General features: G+C 37.0%; 1 protein-coding gene across 3 annotated transcripts in view; it reads left to right on the top strand.

Annotated features, from left to right (window-relative positions):
- PCNX1 (pecanex 1) overlaps positions 1 to 18,540 on the top strand; it is a 151,603-nt gene that overhangs the window by 40,694 nt on the left and 92,369 nt on the right. For all 3 annotated transcript variants that reach the window (XM_080808812.1, XM_080808811.1, XM_080808813.1), the window contains exons 3-5: positions 7,176 to 7,281; positions 12,794 to 12,839; positions 13,654 to 13,743. In XM_080808812.1, coding sequence (XP_080664938.1) covers positions 7,176 to 7,281; positions 12,794 to 12,839; positions 13,654 to 13,743 — 242 coding nt within the window. The remainder of the gene's footprint in view (positions 1 to 7,175; positions 7,282 to 12,793; positions 12,840 to 13,653; positions 13,744 to 18,540) is intronic.

The raw sequence follows: 18,540 nt of genomic DNA, 5'->3' as shown, positions 1-18,540 counted from the left end.
CCATTTTTTTTACCTGTCTCATAAAATTTCATGTATTTTCTATGGGTTCTATGTATTTCTTAAGTCTATCTTATTTTTATTAGGAAATGCATGCCCTTGTGTTATGGGTAAACAGACAGAATGTACACTCTGCACTTAATCTGCTAGGGCTTGAATCACTTCCTGACTGTATAACCTTGGGGGGAGTTACTTAAGCTTTTTATGCCTTGGCTTTCTCACCTGAATGATGAGGCAAATAAATAAAATGATTCTATAAATAAATGAATAAATAAAATTAGAAGTATATATAAAATAAATATAAATCTGTATAATACATATAAATAAATAAATATAAAATATATAAATAAAAATACTATATATATATATATTTTAAGATTTTATTTATTTATTTATTTGAGAGACAGTGAGAGAACATGAACAAGGAGAAGGTCAGAGGGAGAAGCAGACTCCCAGTGGAGCTGGGAGCCCGATGCGACACTCGATCCCGGGACTCCGGAATCATGACCTGAGCTGAAGGTGGTCATCTAACCAACTCAGCCACCCAGGCTTCCCCCAAAATACTATATCTTATGATATAGGATACAAAGAATTGATGAGAGATAATACATATAAAGCATTTAGAACCATTCCTTTTCTTTTAAGGGGGGGTGGGGCAGAGGGCAAGGGAGAGAGAATCCTCAAGCAGACTCCTCGCTGACCACAGAGCCCAAGGACATGGAGCTCGATCCCAGGATCCTGAGATCATGACCTGAGCCAAAGGCAGACACTTAACCAGCTGAGCCACCCAGGCGTCCCTGTGTTTTTAATTCTTTTCCTTTCATTACTGAATTGTCCTTCCATTTTCTCTTAGTTTAAAATTTAAATTTAAAAAATTTTTATTGTGAAATGTATATATTCCTAAATAGCTTATCAATCATATCATTCAGTATAATTTAGAGAATAATAATAAAGTGACTATTTGATTACCCACCACGAAACTTAAGAAGTAGGTTATTATACCAATACCGTACAAGCCTTTACATACCTCTTTCCCATTTCATTGTTTTCTTTTTCCTTCAAGAATGATCATTATCTTGAATTTTATGTTAATAATTCTCTTGCTTTTCTTTCTTATCCAGTCTTTGTACATATTACTAAACATATTAGTTTTAATCTGCCTTAGGATATCCTAAAGAGGATAATACTATATGTATTCCTCTGTGAGGGGTTTTTTTGTCCAAAAATTGTATTTTATTGGCTTATTTATGTTGATGCTTATAGCTTTCATTTATTCGTATTTACTGTTGCACAGTCTACTACTGTGGGAATAGACTAAAATTTACTTATCCATTTTATTTATCCATGTGTTCTGAAGACACATTATTGTATGTGTTTCTTGGTACACAAGATATCTAGTGAATATAAACTGATTCATGGGGTATTTTCATGTTCAGTTTTATTAGATAATTCCAGCCTGTTTGGTACTTTATACTCACACCATTAGTATTGGAAAGTTCTTGTTGTTCCTTATCTTCATCAGTATTTGATTTTGATAAGCCTTAAAACTTTGCCATTCAAATAAGTGTTAAATGTGCCTCATTGGGACTTTCAATTAAACTTTCTGATTACTAATGAGGTTGGGCATCTTATCATACATGCTTGGTCCATTTAGTTTTTCTGTTCTTTCCAAGGCCCGTTCATGTCTTGTTTCCTTTTTCTTTGGACTTGTGTTTTTCTTGTTGAATAATAGGAATTTAAAAAGTAAATTCATGATACTACTCCTTTATCGGTTATATGCATTATGGACATTTTCTCTCAGTTTGTGGCTTGCCATTTTGCTTTCCTTCAGGGGATTTATGATTAGCATATGTTCTAAAAATTCAAGATTTGCCATTTTTTCATAATTAGCATTTTTTGTGTCTTATTTAAGCAGTTATTTCCTACACAAAGTTAAGAGATATATTCTCTTATATCTTCTTTTAAAAGTCATATTTCTTTTGTGTTTGGATTTCAGTTCAAATTAATTTGTAGTGTCAGGTAGGGATTGGACTCTTGTTTCTTTATGAGTAACTGGTTTAGTCAGTGTTTGTTAAAGAGACTGTCTTTTCCTTGGTGATCTGTAGTACTCACTCTGTCATAAGCTAAATTTCCATATATGGTAGGTGTGTTTATGGACTCTCTTTTCTGTTCTGTTGATCTGGTTGTTTGTGCCTCTGTCATTACCACACTGTCCCAGTTATTGTAGCTTCATGACATGACTTTTGATGTCTGACGGGGCAGACCTCCTACTTTTTTCTTTTTCAGGAGTGACTATTATTCTTGGCTCTTTGTTCTTTGATACAGAATTTAGAGCCTGTTGGGCAAAGTCTTTAAGAACTTAGGATTTTTATAGACATTACATTGAATATGTAGATTCCTCTGCTGGGAATTAATAGCTTTACAATATTGAATCTCTCCATTTATTTAGCCTTATTTAATAGCTTTCAGTAAAGATATATCAATTCTTCATTAAAAGACTTGCATAGCTTTTGTTAAATTTGCCAAATTATTTTATAGTGTTTTCATTACAGAAATGTTTCATAATTGCCCTTTCTGGTTTTTTTTTTCTCCTTTAAATATAACAGTTTCCTTTTTATCCAGCAGCCTCACTAAACTCCCCTATTAATGTTGCAACTTTATCGGTATTTCTTGATTTTCTATAAGTGACGACAGTTTTATTTCTTCCTTTCTAGTCCTTATACTAGTTTAACTTTCATAGGCTATGACTTCTAGCCCGTGGTTAAAGTAAAATAGTTTTGGCTTATATCCTTGTGTTTTTCTAATCTTCAGGTGTTTTGAAGTCACCCTTAAATCTTTTTTGTAGATTTTTGTTCTTGATATCTGTTTTCCCCCACCCTCCCACTTGGACTCACATCCCGTTCTGCGGAGAAGAAATGGACAGGAAAATAATTTCATTTCCAGAGCATATCACTGTGCTTGGTACAGTATAGTTGTCAGTTTGTTGCATGAGTGAATGAACGCAGGAGGACTCCTTGAGCCATACGGTTGTTGGCTCTGGTACAGCAGTTCAAAAATCCTTATTTAATCTTTATTGGAGAAAGAATGAAAGTCATTAATATTTGTATTACTTTTTTAATGTTTCAGGAGAGGAAATTAGCACACTGGATTTTAGGATTTGAATACAAATATTTTGGAGACCATATTTTCTGTTTCTCATGACTGTAGTGCTTGAAATACTGTAAAGTAAGGACCCATTTAAACTATATGTGGGTAAATTTTAGGGAAAATCTTTTGAAGATTTGTTTAAGGACTTTGTTTTTACCTATTCATACTTTTATGAACATCATTATGATCTACATTAGATTTGCAAATTTAGTACTGTAATGGTGCTGTGAAGTTTCTCATTAAAGCCTGAGCAGTTAATGATACTAATAACCAAAAAATCAGGTTTGTGAAATCTCCTTTATAATTCAGATTAGACCCCTTCTGCTTTTCTGCCTCTCCGTGTACCTGGTATTTTTTTTTTTTAACAGATGGGGAAATTAAGGCATAAAGGTAGAGATTCCCTGAATTTGGTGTATTGCTTACTGCAGTAGACCACTTTGCTTCTGTGAGAATTGTAAACTACTATACTTTCCAGGTATGTGCTGAAATTGCCATTGCCAAAAATCTGCAAGTCTTGCTAATAAAGAAACTCTAACTCAGCCATTTTGTGTGTTTAGCTATATTTAGGACAGTGACTGCTGGCTAAAGTTCTACTTTTGAATTTGTAGAGAAGAGAGGTATGGTAATTTTGCTAGAGGATTATTTCGTTACAAAAGGAGCTATCCATTTTTTCATTCCTCCTTTTTCTACTCCCTTTAATACCTCCTGCCCACGCAGTGTTGGCCCCTGGGCACTAGTTCTGTATCATTGTTTCTCAGCTGGGGGTGATTTTCCCCACAAAGAGATATTTGGCAATACTTGGAGACATTTTTGTTTATCACAACCAGAGGGAAGTGCTGCTGACATTTAGCGAGTAGCGGTCAGGGATAATGCTAACCATCCTGCAGTGCACGAGATGGTCCCCCACAATCAGGAATGAAGTGGCCCAAAATGTCAACGGTGCTGAGGTTAAAAAACCCTGTTTTAGACAATGGTGTTTATTTTTGGTTTTGAAATGGAAAGAAAACTTTAATGCTTATTTTCTTTTTAAAAGACAAGTATTGGTGTTTTAGAGTGGACTTTAGAGCTGTACAGACAAGGTGTTCAAGTCTTGTCTCAGTTCTCATTGGCTGTAAGTACCTACATTCAGCTGTGTGTAGGAGATAAAACAAATAACAGATTGTAGAGTACTGTGTAAATATTATTTGTGTCCTCCCTTCCCACCTGAACTCCATATACCAATGTGAGACCGTAGATTTTTACACTTTTTGGTTTTCAGTTTTTTCATCTCTAAAATGAGGAGAAGTATTTATATCTTAGGTTTTAGGAGGAGATTTCATGAGAAAATGCAAATAAAGCACATGCCCCTATGACTGGAATGTATTAAGTACTTAGTAAATATTTGCTTTTATTTATTATTATATTTTATTTATTATTTATAATAATCTTATAATATAATGATTGTAATCATTTGTACTTGCTATCAGAAGTGATGTCTTTAAGTAGGCAATACTGTCCATCAGCTGACGAATGAGTTGACAAAATGTGTTCTATCCGTACAGTGCAGGATTATTTGGCCATAAAAAATATGAAGTACTCATAGTTGCTACAACACGGATTAACCTTGAAAACTTGAGGCTAAGTGAAGGAAGCCAGTCACAAAGAACATACATATTATGATTCCATTTCTATGAAACATGCAAAATAGGCAAATATATAAAGACAGAAAACAGATTTCTGGCTACTTAAGGCTGGGGGGTGGATGGGAAGGGAAGGGGGGTAATAGCTAAAGGGATTTGTTAGTGAGGTGATAAAAATGTTCTAAAATGAACTATGGTGATGGTTGCATGACTTTATGAATATATTAAAAACTATTGATTTGCAAAGTTTAAATGGATAAATTGGGTGATATGTGAATCATATACCAATAAAGTTGATGTATATAAGGTGAGGCTCACTATCCTTTCTCTGGGGTTGAATATTATATTCTTTAATCTTTGCCTTACTCTCCGTCTTCTGATTTTTGGGAATCTGATTTAGGGAATGCATTCTGGAGAACGGGGGAGAGAAGGGTCATGTTGCTGGTTAGTACACACCACTCATTCAGTGTGGTGATAGCTGTCTCTACATACACACTGAAGATTTTGCCAAATTAGAAAAAAGATTTTTCATTCTGGCCCACGTGTCCTGTATGAGTTAACACCAAACAGCTAAGAAACTCGAGCATGTTTCACCTCTCTCACACACGGACATTTGCATGCTGAATTGCTATGAGATTTGTAACTGAGTTCCAGTATATTTTATTTGTATAAGTGGATAGCAAGTTAGAAAGCTGATTTTCTTTACTGAGTATGAGGTAACTAACTGCAGTTAGTGGCCTAGAATTGGGAACCCATTAAGTAAACAGGGACATGATAGTTACGAGACCATTAATACTAAAAAGTCACTAGAATAGCTATAGTGATAAATACTTATAAATGGAAGGCATACTTGTAAGCAAATTCTATTTTGCCTGTATTTTTTGATTGCAGCTGTCAGATTACCTCATTGAAATAGGCGTATGGGAATTTATGGCACACACTACTGAAAAGTCTGTATGTGAGGGATGTCTTCGAATTGGGAAGATGCAGTGTCAGTCATTTCACGATCCGGCTTCCTTTAGCAGGCTGGTCTCCATTTTCTCCCGTGGACTGCTTAGACAGCATCCCCCATACTAGTGTAAAATGGCTGCAGCAGCGCCAGGCCTTAAATCTTCTCAGCATTAAGACTTCTCGGCAGTAAGACTAGCATTAAGACTAGCAGATGTAGAGAAATAACCTCTCTTAACAGTAGCACACTCCTGGCCTGATTCATATTCACCTGAGTTAGGTCTTGGGCCTGTTCTAGGACTAAGTTCTATGACCAGAAGAATGGAACATGCTGATTGGCTTTAGCCAGTAGCGCTCACCCCTAGACCTGAGTGTATGGTCAATGTTACCCAAAACCATATGCGAGTTTGGGATGAGGTGGCTCAACAGAAGAATTTTGGGTTGCTTTTTGGTGGTCTTGTTAACCAGATGATTGAACTGGATGCTGGATGGCAAGATAGTTTATATCTGCTATAATGCTAGTGTGTATACTGGAACGTTTATCCTTGATAACAGTAACTTAAAAGTTTATCACATATTTCCTCTGTATGTATCAGGTAGAATGAGTAAAAATTTTGGGGTAAAAAAATGGGATTATGGTAGCTTTTAGGACTGCATTATTCTAAAAGTTATGTTTCTGAGGAATCTTATAATTATAACTTTCTAAGTTTTTTGAAATTTGGTTTGATCTTTTCCCCTAATTTTAGATCCTCTTATTTTTAAGTACTCTGTGTAGACTTTAAGTACTCAACATATTCTTTGAACTTAGTACTTCTCTCTTGTCTTTCTAATACCTGTTTTACTACATCATTTTATTTTTTTTAAACTTAAGCCTTCTAACTCAATACAAATCTGAAATCTTAGCTTTCTCCTTCTGTAAAACAAGTTAGTATCCCTAATTAAATGCTGTTAACATAAAAAATACAGACAGCGTTAGCTTGACAAGGTGGACTGTTGCATGTTCCTCATAGTGTCATGCAGCTCAGCCAGACTGTGGCTCCTGGAGAGAGGCGGTGTGAGATCTGATTGCTTTCTGTGGTTCCCGCGGCCAGTCGCTCTGTGCTCTTGGTAAACAAAAGGCAAATCAGGTCTTTGCTAGAATGGCTTTATGGCACATGTCATAAAATATGTGCTGTATTTAGCATCTATAATTGTAATTAAGGTGAGTTACTAATGTCAGATTAGGTGTAGACCGTTTGGGAGAGAGTTTTAAATATTTTCAAGTAGTGATGTGGTTATAAAATAGTTCAGATTATAAGACTTACAAATGAAGAATGATCTTTTTAAAATTCCTGTTTGCTCTGTTAGAAATTAGAGCCTTTCAGTTTTATAGAAAAAGGTATAATAACTTAAAAAAATAATAAACAAAAACCATTGGTGGCAGAATAATGACAGTTACTCTCTTTTTCTCATTTTTTCGCACAGTGATCCTGGTGGAGGGATTGAAATGTCTGAGTTCATTCGAGAGGCCACACCTCCAGTTGGTTGCAGTTCAAGAAATTCTTATGCTGGCCTAGATCCAAGCAACCAGGTAGGAACCTGTGATTTTATTTTGTATTTTTCCCTTCTCCTGATGGTGGTCTTAAGTAATTCTATATGTAATAGTCAGTTGGTGTTTGGGTATATTGTGCTGATTTCAAGTTTTTAATTGTCTTTAATTAAGTTTAAGTTTTTAAGCTGATTTTAAGTTTTTAATTGTTTATTAATAATATCATCATTGGTATTCTTATTTTTAACTAAATTTTTACATTTAAGTACATTTTTGCTGAGCATGCGCCTCGTGCTCATTGCCTAGGGTAGTTTTGATCATGACAGTTGTGGTGAATGCCTTTAGGAAAATTAGACCCTTGCTTGCACTCTTATTTACCTTCACATTTTTGGTATTGGAGGGAGATAGGTGTCTGGGGTTATTCCTAGCTTAAACATGGCAAAAAAAAAAAAAAAAAGTAATTTCTTCAAAATCTACGCTTATTGTGGTGGGCACCAAGTAATGTATAGCATTGTTGAGGCAATGTGTTGTACACCTGAAACTAATTTAACGTATGTTAATTATACTTAATAAAATGTTCAGAATTGTTGCTCAAGGTGTTGGTGTTAGAGCTAGATGTAGAATACAGATCTGCTTTTGCCAATTTTAATGTCTTTCTGTTCTGTAACATTTAACTTAAAATAGTAACTCTGAAAATGTGCTCTCACAACTTGGCTGACACCAGCCGTGCTGTCATTCTAACCCCAGCTGGGCCTTCACGGCTGCATTTCTGTCCCCCGCCTGAACATCTTCCACACCAGTCCAGGTCCCACTTACGCCTGCTTGCCTTCTCAGCAGATGGGCCTGGTGGGTGGCTGGAGTGATGCTGGAGAAGCACAAGAGAGGAGACCTAGCGAGCACCTTCGAGGTCTTGTCATAGTCCAACGTTAGCTAACCACAGGTTGTAGTGGGTTCTTCCGTCAGCCCTTTCAGTATGTAGAAGATTTTTATCAGGGTGTGGACCTCACTTCTTGATGTTCAGTGCAGTCTCTCTACTGTTCCACACTGCTTGTGGGTTCAGATCTCTCTTCCTCCTAACTCAAACTTTTGTTAAAACCATCCCGTTTCTATGATTTTCAGAGGCCTTGTGCTATTGCCTCTTTCTCCTGCAGAGGGAGCACTTACTAGCACTTCGCTCTTTGGTGTGTGATCACGTGTGGCAGCCTGTAATCCCCCACCGCGTTGGTTCTCCTTCTTCCTCCTTGGTCCAATAGACCGCCTTGTGCATAGTTGACTTTCGGTGAACAGGTGCTAATTATCTTTATCTATACAGATAATAGAAGCTGACCTGGCTCTTCGTTTAACAAATGATGAAGTAGCAGACTTAGTTATCCCGACTGTCCCACAGTATTACTGTTCCACCTAGTTTAGCCCTACACTGCTTCGGAAGAATATTGGGGAAAACACCATATTCTGTGAATCAAAATCTTGACTAGGGTTTTGTCTCCTAGTATATTTTGATAGTTTTGCCTCTGTTTGAATTGTGTTTCATGATTTAAACTTAAAGTGCATGAATTTTTGGTCACAGTTTTAGTTTTGATTAAATGTAGTGTAGAACAGATATGTCCTTAAATTTGTCTTCTTTCTGTAACAAGCCAATGGGAAATGTTAGAGTTAAAAAACAACAACAACGGTGGGATGCCTGGGTGGTGGGTCAGTTGGTTAAGTGTTAGATTCGTGATTTCAGCTCAGTTCATGATCTCAGGGTTGTGAGATCGAGCCCTGAGCTCAGGATTCTCTCTCTCCCGTTTCCTCTGCCCCTCCCCCCTGCCCAAGTGTATTTTCTCTCTTTCTCTCTCTCTCTCTCAGAAAGTAAGTAAAATGAAAAAGAAACATTATTGCAAACGGCTGTGACATCCATACCTTTTAAGTTTCAATTTTTACCATATCAGTTTAAAGAGAAGTATTACTATCCTTGATCCTCTTTTGGTTGGCTTTGGTTTCCCAGTCTCTTTGTGAAATGAAATGGTTTAATCTTTAAATATGGCTGCATGTTTTGTATGCTTAATTAATGCTGGCCTTTGTCCATACTGACAGATGTTGGCAATGTCAGATTACCGAGGGAGTTAAGTGTATGTTTTTCCCACAATCTTTTGGAGAGCCAAACTTTTTTTTTTCCTTTTTGACAGTTGAAAGGGTGCAGCAGTAGCCAGCCATCTTTGGTAGCTCTACCATGGCATCGTGTCTATTGGAACTTCCCCTACTTTTTTAGGGAGGGACTCCCATCCTGAGTGCCATTAAATCTTGTCTGGACATAAATATGTAACATACCCAATTTGATTTTCCTTAAAATATTAACTCTTGAATAAAAATGGGCAAATATTGGAAGTTACTGTGTTACTTGGATTTTGGTGTTTTAGTTTTATCCCATTTATAACAAAATACATGGGTGGCATAATTACTGTTCCCCTTTAGGGAAGTTGTAGTGAAGAAGTAGAGTCAGCCTTTTTGTGTATTGGTGGTAATATTACCAGTAGGCATACTGTGCTTCTTGTTCATATTTTATTATATGACACTATACATTATCATAGTTGCTCATGTAATGTCTTCTTTACTGGGTAGTGAACTTGAGCATGGTGGCTATGTCTTAGCCATTATCATTCTTTCCTTCTTGCCACCTCTGCCCTTCTGCCTTCCATCTTCTATTCTATTTCCTTTCCCTTTCTTTTTTCTTGTTTTTTATTACCCTGTATCTCCCTCTCCTTCTGTCACTTGTCTTCTCTCATATATTTTAGTGCCCAATAGCTTTCAAGTCAGTTTATTTGAATGGAGTGGGGAGGGGTCTTACCATCACAGAGTTTACAGTGCCAGGGTAGATGTGTTGTAAGTAACCAAAGTTATAAATACGATGTATGTTACCAAGGAAATGTAAGTCTAAGATACAAAGTAGTAATTGTCATAGGAATGGTACAGAAAAGGAGCTAATGATTTTAGAGGAGAGAATAATTGTTTCCAGCTAGAAGGAGGGGCAAAGACTTGCCTGATTGTTATTTAGTTGGAAGAATTTTTCTTCTCTGACACCCATAATCCTTCCTGACCTTTCCTGTGGCTCATACCAAAGAGAAGAAACAACTGAACCATTCTGGTTGGTGCACAACACCTTTTTCCCGTAAAATTTTCCTTTTCTAAATGTGTTCATTTTTAGAAAAATAGCTACTGAGGGAAAGCAAACAGAAGAAAATAAAAATCATCCCTAATGTCATAATCAAAAACCATTTTTAAAAAAGTTGGGATTATAGTGTTCATGCTGTTTGGAACTTGATTTTCTTTGTTGAATGTATCATGAATGTTAATGACATTCAGTGTTTTTCTACAGTGACATTTTGGGGGAATGCATTCCCCTATTTGGATGTACTGTATTCTGAGTCCTCTGTTTCAGACATAAATAGTCCCGACTCTTTTATATTTGATGGGGATAAATTTAAACAATACGGAAAAGCATGAAGAGTAAAATATAACCACCATTGTATCCATTAAGAATGCTTTGTCAGCAAGTAATAGAGCTCAGCTAATTAAGTGACTCAAAGAAATGAGAGTCTGTGTTTGTCCTCCAAGACTGAAGGCGGCTGTGGGCCATTTGTTCAGCCGTTCAGTCATGTTAGGTCTTGGGTTGGCTTTTCCCTCCAGATTGCGGGATGAGCACTGCAGTGTCAGTCATGACCCTGTCGAAAGGTAAGAAGCAGGCAACAGTGTGGGCAGAGTTGTGCTTGCTTGTCGTCTTCTCAGGCATGCAGAGATCTTTCCCTGAAGCCCCCCAGCAGACTCTCGCACATGTTCACTGACCAAAACCAGGACCCACTTTTCATAGATCAAAAGATACACACCCAACATCTGAACAAAGTAGGAATCTTGTTAAGGAAAGAAAAGGGAACACTTTGTGATTGCAGGCAAATGACTAGTATACCAGTATTCAAAAGTTGTTTTTTAGGTTTAAATTTCTAGAAGGGGATGCTTATAAAATGGGTTTTTTGTTTGTTTGCTTACTTGTTTTTTGTTTTTTGTTTTTTTTTTGGTCTAGGAAGCTATATGTATCATTCTAGTGAAAAAAAGCATATATTAATTCTATAACTTACCTACCGGGTGTGATAAGCATGAAATTTTATTTTGCAGTAAAATGCTTTTTGGCTTGTTTCTGTTTAGTTGCAGTGCCTTTTATGGCTAATTGAAAGCAGAACTTAGGAAAAATCAGGAGTGTCAAGCTTAATAAAGTGATCAAAAAATGTTGCAAAACTCATTTTTTTTATTGGCCACATCAAAAGGCGCTAGTTCTAACCTGTTTGTATATGTTTGTTTTTACTGACTTTTTCAGTGACATAAAACTATCATACAGCATAGTATACACTTAAGTGTACAGCACAGTGGGTTTTTATATACGTATACACCCTTTAATTGCCATCCAGATCAAGAAAGACTCTCATGCCCCTTCAAAATCAGTATTAACTTATATTTTGAGCAAGTTTCTTATTGTATACTTCTATCAGTTGAATCAAAGAAAAGAAAGATTTGGGGGCTGCCTGGCTGACTCAGATTGGAGAGCATGTATAACTCTTGATCTTAGGGTTGTGAATTTGCCGCAGCTGGATGTAGAGATTACTTAAAAAATGAAATTTAAAAAAAAAAAAAGGGATTTGGTAAAATACAAAGTACTATATGAATATTAATTTTACTCTAAAATATTAAATTTACTTAACTGTGTTCTTCTTAAATCCCTTGAAAACAGGTTACAGAAAGTTACTAAGACTTGTGGATTTAGTAACTGTCATGTTGTTATGTTTGATTTCCTTAATGTGTTTGTGGAATTTGTGGTATTTGTTTATACGATTTTTATGGTAGTATAATGAATGCAGGCTAAGATTTTAGGGAGGTGTTATATCATCTGAATATAAGCACTGAAAGCTCAATAGGTTTTAGTTTTCTGTTTATAGTTCGTGCTAAACAGTCATTTTACTTGGATCCTTTAGTGTTTTATTCTTTTTAAATATGTTATAGTGGTCTACAAAGAAGTACTTATTTTTGTCTAGAACTCAAGAAAGTACATATTGATACAGTAACAATTGACAGTAAGATTTAGGTTGCTTTTTGTAACATATGTTAATGTTTTGTCCCAAACCTTCCTTTTACATGCCCTGATAAGTCTAAATTTGTTTCAGATAGACTTAACACCAGGTTTTGCTTTTATTTATAATATGAGCATGTCATGATATAATTAAAAAAAAGTTAGTAATTGTATGTCGTGGACTGCTGGGTGTTGGAGGAGGCATCCCGCTCTGTGGGACCCGTCAGTCCTGAGCAAGCAAAGGGACTCCGTGCCCTAGCACATCTACAGCAGACGTGCAAAATGTGCCGCAGCAAACAGGTTATGTGGCTCTGAGACAGCATGCCCAGCGGGTATCTTTCAATACAAGTGACTGATAGCGTGTTTTGATAATATGATTGTTTAGCCTGATGATCTTGCTAGGCCATATTGATAATGACATAGCATTTTAATTAGTTTTCCTTAATATCATATTTTCAGATTGGATCTGGTTCCTCTCGTCTTGGAACAGCAGCAACTATTAAAGGTAGACATTATCTAAGTTGAAAGTGGCCTGTGACATTCCATTGCATTTTTGACGTAATAAAGAAAACTGAATACTATATATTCACATGTCATGAAAGGTCATTCTTGAAATTAATTTGTAGATGCAGTTATGTATCTTATGTTAAAGGTTGCTTGATTTATATTGGATTCTCCTTTCACCATCCAAATCTCACAGACATCTTTGAATATTTGCATTACATTGTGTGAATTATAGGTTGTGGTATATAAGAAACTTTCTGCCTTGAAGGACAATACTTTTCATGGGTTTTGGTGAGATTTGTGGAAAACCGAATAATTTAATGTGCAACCTTTAAATTGGGTACAAATAAGACAGTAAAAAAGAGGGAAAATGTTTTCTGTACATCTCACATATACCTTTTACTTGCATCTATTTCAGATAAATTGTTTTACCCTATACTTTTTTAGGGGCATTTTTATAATTTTCCTGGGGAAGGAAATGTATATTGTTTTGTTATTACGTAATTTCCATTTCTTTTAAGAAAGTGCTTCTTTTTAAAGAAAGTTTTATTAGCTAACCATATGAAGCTTTTTGTATTATTTGGTTTATAGTGCTGTGAGAATAAAGATGTGGTCTCATAGTCCGTGATGCTTCCCATTAGTTCAGTGCGTCATCCGTTATCATAACCCGTGGTATGCAAAAACTGCTCTCGTAGACATCGTATACTAGTATAGTATATAGTAAACTAGTGTAGTTATATCCTTCCTTGTTATACCACCCTGTACAGACTTTACTTTTAATATAATGTGTTCACATGTTTCTCTTAACTTCGTAGGAGATACAGACACTGCTAAGACTTCTGATGATATCAGTTTAAGTCTGGGCCAGAGCTCTAGTCTTTGTAAGGAAGGAAGTGAAGAACAAGGTAAGAACATTATACTTCACACTGACGTTATATATTGTGGTGGCCACGGTGAGTTGTAGAATATGCTGTTTACATTTTGGCAGAAGTTTATAATAATTTAATATGATATCTTTAAGAAACATTAAAATAAAGTTATTAACTAGGATAATAGTAAAACAGTGTTAGAAGTACTTTTAGCTTTCTGGAATTCAGTTACACATGTTCTGCCAAGTTGACACGGAGAGAAAAATTTTATGAGCCTGTGCCCTGGAGTGAGTGTGAGATGGGAGATAATCTGCTAGTCTGTAGTGGGTCAGAGCATCTTGCCTAGTTTAGTAACCTAGTATGTAAGACTGTTACTTTCCATCCAGTATGACCTCTAAATGTCAGTTGCTCTGTATCTTACCCGACAGTATGTTTTAATAGAGAACTAACTTATTGGACTTAGAGAAACCATGTCTGCCTCTGACATGGTGCCTCCTGTAGCAGATTTTTAATGGAAATTTGGGCTTTAAGTGTTTTTCCTTCTCTCCTAATTCAGTTCCTTATAAATGAGTATTTTGGATTTAATGGAGTTTTTTTTTTTTAAATGTCACATTTTTATGTTTCATTTTTAATTTTCAGACATGAAAGGATGGATATGTTATTCCATTTTCAAATGGAGATTATCCCAAGTTACATAATCAATGAGACAGAAAACTGTTTCCCTATTTCTAACCTGTTGTTTTTATTGGTCTATATGTGATTTTTTGGAGGGCAGGCAGGCTGATAAGTTTCATAATTAAGTACAGGAAATTTATTTATAGTTACAAATAGCTTTCTAAATTATGACATTTTCCTGTTTAATATTTTACAAGCAATTCTTACAACCAATTCTTACAAGCATGTTTTGTTCCAGGTACTTGGAATATAAGTTTATCGTGCTATAACTGCTTTTTGGAATTGCAGTACCCCATCATTTATTTTCTTTTATGGACTATTCCTGCCAACATACCCCTCCCCTGTAAAAAACTTCGGAACACACTATATAATATAGAAACTATTTTCTTATAAAAGGTTAAGGTGAATTGATAAGTTTGAGAATTACAGTATTGTTTTCTGTGATATATAATCATTAGAATGTCTCAAAAATTAGGTAATGATCTCGGGCTAGTGCCACTGCATTTAAGATCCTATTTCTTTATTTTGTATCTGGAAAGTACCACGCATAAGCAAGAGTTTTGTAGTCTTTCATGTTGGGAATTATATGCACACAAGCCTCTCCTGCAGGTTCATATTGACGTAGACAGCGATGTCTAATACTCACCGAGCACACACTATTATTTAGGCTAGGGGTCAGCAGACTTCTTCCATAAATGGTCATATAGCTTTGTAGGCCATATGGTCTCTTTTGCAACTACTCCACTGCCATTGTAGCGTGCAAGGAGCCATAAACAGCACGTAAATGAGTACGCATGGTTGTGTTATACTAAAGCCTTTTTCAGAAGCAGGCAGAGAGCCAATTTGGCTCAGTGGCTCTTAGTTTGTCACCCGGTGGTTTAGGTCTTCTTTTAAGCATTTTATAAGCATACACACAATCTTCATTATAAGCATTTGAGGTTAATAATATGATTCTCACATTACAGATGAACATATCATGGCTTAGAGGTTATAAGAAACTTGCCCAAAGTCACATAGGTACAAAATGGCAGTCCTATGATTGAAGTCTAGTTTTGAATCATGCTTTCAATTTCTGTTACACCACTTTTAGATAGTTTTGTAACTTCTGTCATTTTAATATGATAACATTAAACATTCAGCAGATAACACACAAAGATGACATTTAAAAGATACTATTTAGTACTCATTATGTGCTCAGAGCACCCCATTCTAAGTACCGGAAATAAATCAGTGAACAGACAAAAAATTCTACTGTTCTGTGGCTTCTATACTACTAGTATGGAATCATGCAAGTATAAATCAAATCTATATGCAGTCGTAGGGACAGAAGATAGGGAATGGTGGGGACTGGGGGGATTTTAGTTCAAATGGGGTGGTCAAGGGAAGAAAGCCTTGCTGGAAGCAAAGATCTGAAGGAGGTGAAGGAGTGAGCTATCAGGGTATTTGGAGGGAGGGACTCTCTCTATGCAGAGGTAACAGCATCGGCAAAAGTCTTAAAGTTAAAACATGCCTGTCAGGTTTGAGAAATTGTGTGGTTAATGTGAGGTAAGTGAGGGGACAAATTGCACAGTCTTGTAGGCCATTTTAAAGACTCCGGTTTTGGGTACCTGGGTGGCTCAGTTGGTGGGGCATCTGCCTTCGGCCCAGGTCTGATCCTGGAGTCCTGGGAGACTGCTTTTCCCTCTCCCTCTCTCTGCTGCCTGATTCCCCTCCCCTTCCCCGTGTTCTCTCTCTCATGCGTGTGCTCTCTCTCAAATAAATAAAGAAATAAAATCTTAAAAAAAAAATAAAGATGTGGCTTTAATTCCCAGTGAGATGAGGAACTGCCAAAGGGTTTTGAGCAGAAAGAGTTTCGTGATGTCAGTTACAATTTTACAGAATCACTGTGGCTCCTATGTTGAGATTAAAAAGGGCAGAGGCTGAATCAGGAAGCCCAGTTAGCAGATGATTACCGTAATCCAGGGCACAGATGAGGGCAGTGAGAAGTAGTCTGACTGTGTATGTAGAAGATATTAATGAGAGGCTATCTTGATGTTGATGGATACATTATGTGAGAGAAATAGTACTCATGGATGACTGTAAGGTGTTTGAGTTAAGTGATGGGGAAGATGGGAAGGGGGAAAACTGAGAAGGAGCAGATTTAGAAGCAGGGAGAGCAGGGACGAGGGTAAGATAGGGAGTTCAATTTTGGGCATATCAGTCTGAGATGCTGTTAGACCTCTAAGGGGCAATAATTAGTGTATAATTAGGTCTGGACTTCAGGTAAGAAGTATGGGTTGAGATTTTAAAATTAGGAGTTTTCAGTGTATAGATACTAGCAAAATGGGTTATCATGAAGTTCATAAACTAACTGGGCAAGCCTGCATGGTTAGCCTAACCTGGAATTCCCGTGTCCTGCCTGCCCTGATCCAAATTTGTTGGTCGCGGCTATGATTTGGCACCACCTAGTGGCAGATGTTCATTCTGGCTTAATTATCAGTTGGGGCGCATTAAGTTCTCTAGCTGGTTTGGGTTTACAGGGTAGCGACCTTTAGTTGGTTGGCAGTTAGTGATTAGTTGGCACTCGTTTTATCAACATAATTCAGTGTGATTGAGAGTGACCTGAGAATGTAGGGATGTGGGTTGTGCTTTTTTCACTTTTAAGAAGGACTTACATACAGTTTCCCTCTCCAGCCACACTCATGTTTTCCTTACCTAAGATCATTATGTTAGCCTATTCCCATATGAGTGTGGGGGCTGACTAGAAGATGGAGGAAACTAGTTACAGGGATTCCTGAATTTTAGTTATCATGGGACCAGAATACTGGACGAGAGATAGAAAAGAGGATGTGTAGATGGAACGAGAAGTTCCCAGGATTGAACTTTGAGCCACTCCCGTTTAATAGGTGCAGGAGAACTAGAGGGTATTATGTTTAGCGAAATAAGTCAATCAGAGAAAGACAATTATCATATGATCTCCCCGATATGAGGAAGTTGAGAGGCAGTGTGGGGGGTTTGGGGGCAGGAAAAGAATAAATGAAACAAGATGGAATTGGGAGGGAGACAAACCATAAGAGACTCTTAATCTCATGAAACAAACTGAGGGTTGCTGGGGGGAGGGGGTTAGGGAGAGGGTGGTGGGGTTATGGACATTGGGGAAGGTATGTGCTATGAAGTGTGTAAACCTGGCGATTCACAGACCTTTACCCCTGGGACTAATAATACATTACATGATAATAAAAAAAATTTAAAAAAATTAAAAATTAAAAAAAATAGGTGCAGGAGACTGAGTAGGAGCAACTGGGGGGGGTGGTGCAGGAAGACCTAGAGTGTTGTATCCTAGTTTTTCAAGGAGAATGCTGTGGTCAACTTTGTCAGACATTACTCATAAGCCAGGTGATATGAGACTGAGACTTGACATTGAGATTAGCAGTGCAGAGGTTGTTGGTGACCTTGATAAGCATATTCATGAGGGGGGTCAGAATACAAGTAGGAGAGAATTAGAGGAGAACTGAAAAGAGGCAATACAGACTATTTTTGGTGAATTTGTGTAAGAGGGTCAGAGATGGAAGGTGAAAGCCAGAAGGGGAAGGGAGGATAAAGGAGAGATTCAGATTTTGTAAGAATGCGTAAGAGAACAGCTTGTTTTTATAATTGGTGGAGATGATCCAGAAGAGAGGAGGAAATGTGGTTTTTGTTTAGGAAAGTAACATATGTTAATTTTAGAAAAAAATAGTTAATATGAAGAAAATAATTCACACTTCTGACACCGAAATAACAATGTGTTTTGGTGCATCACTTTTTAAAATTATTTTTGTATTGTGATGTAATTCAAATACTATGAATTCACTTTTTTTAAAAAAGATTTTATTTATTTGACACATAGAGAGGGATAGTAAGAGAGAGAGCACAAGCAGGGGGAGCTGCAGGCAGAGAGAGTGGAAGAAACAGGCAGGGCTCGATCCCAGGACCCTGGGATCATGACCTGAGCTGAAGACAGCTGCTTAACTGACTAAGCCACCCAGGAGTCCCAGAGTTCACTCTTCTTAAGTATATAATTCAGGAGTGCCTGGGTGGCTCAGTGGGTTAAAGCTTCTGCCTTCGGCTCAGGTCATGATCCCAGGGTCCTGGGATCGAGCCCTGCATCGGGCTCTCTGCTCAGCAGGGAGCCTGCTTCCC

This window comes from Martes martes (assembly GCF_963455335.1).
Source record: "Martes martes genome assembly, chromosome: 7".
Lineage (NCBI taxonomy): Eukaryota > Metazoa > Chordata > Mammalia > Carnivora > Mustelidae > Martes > Martes martes.
Note: the sequence above shows the minus strand (reverse complement) of the source record. Positions and strands in the feature narration are given on the sequence as shown.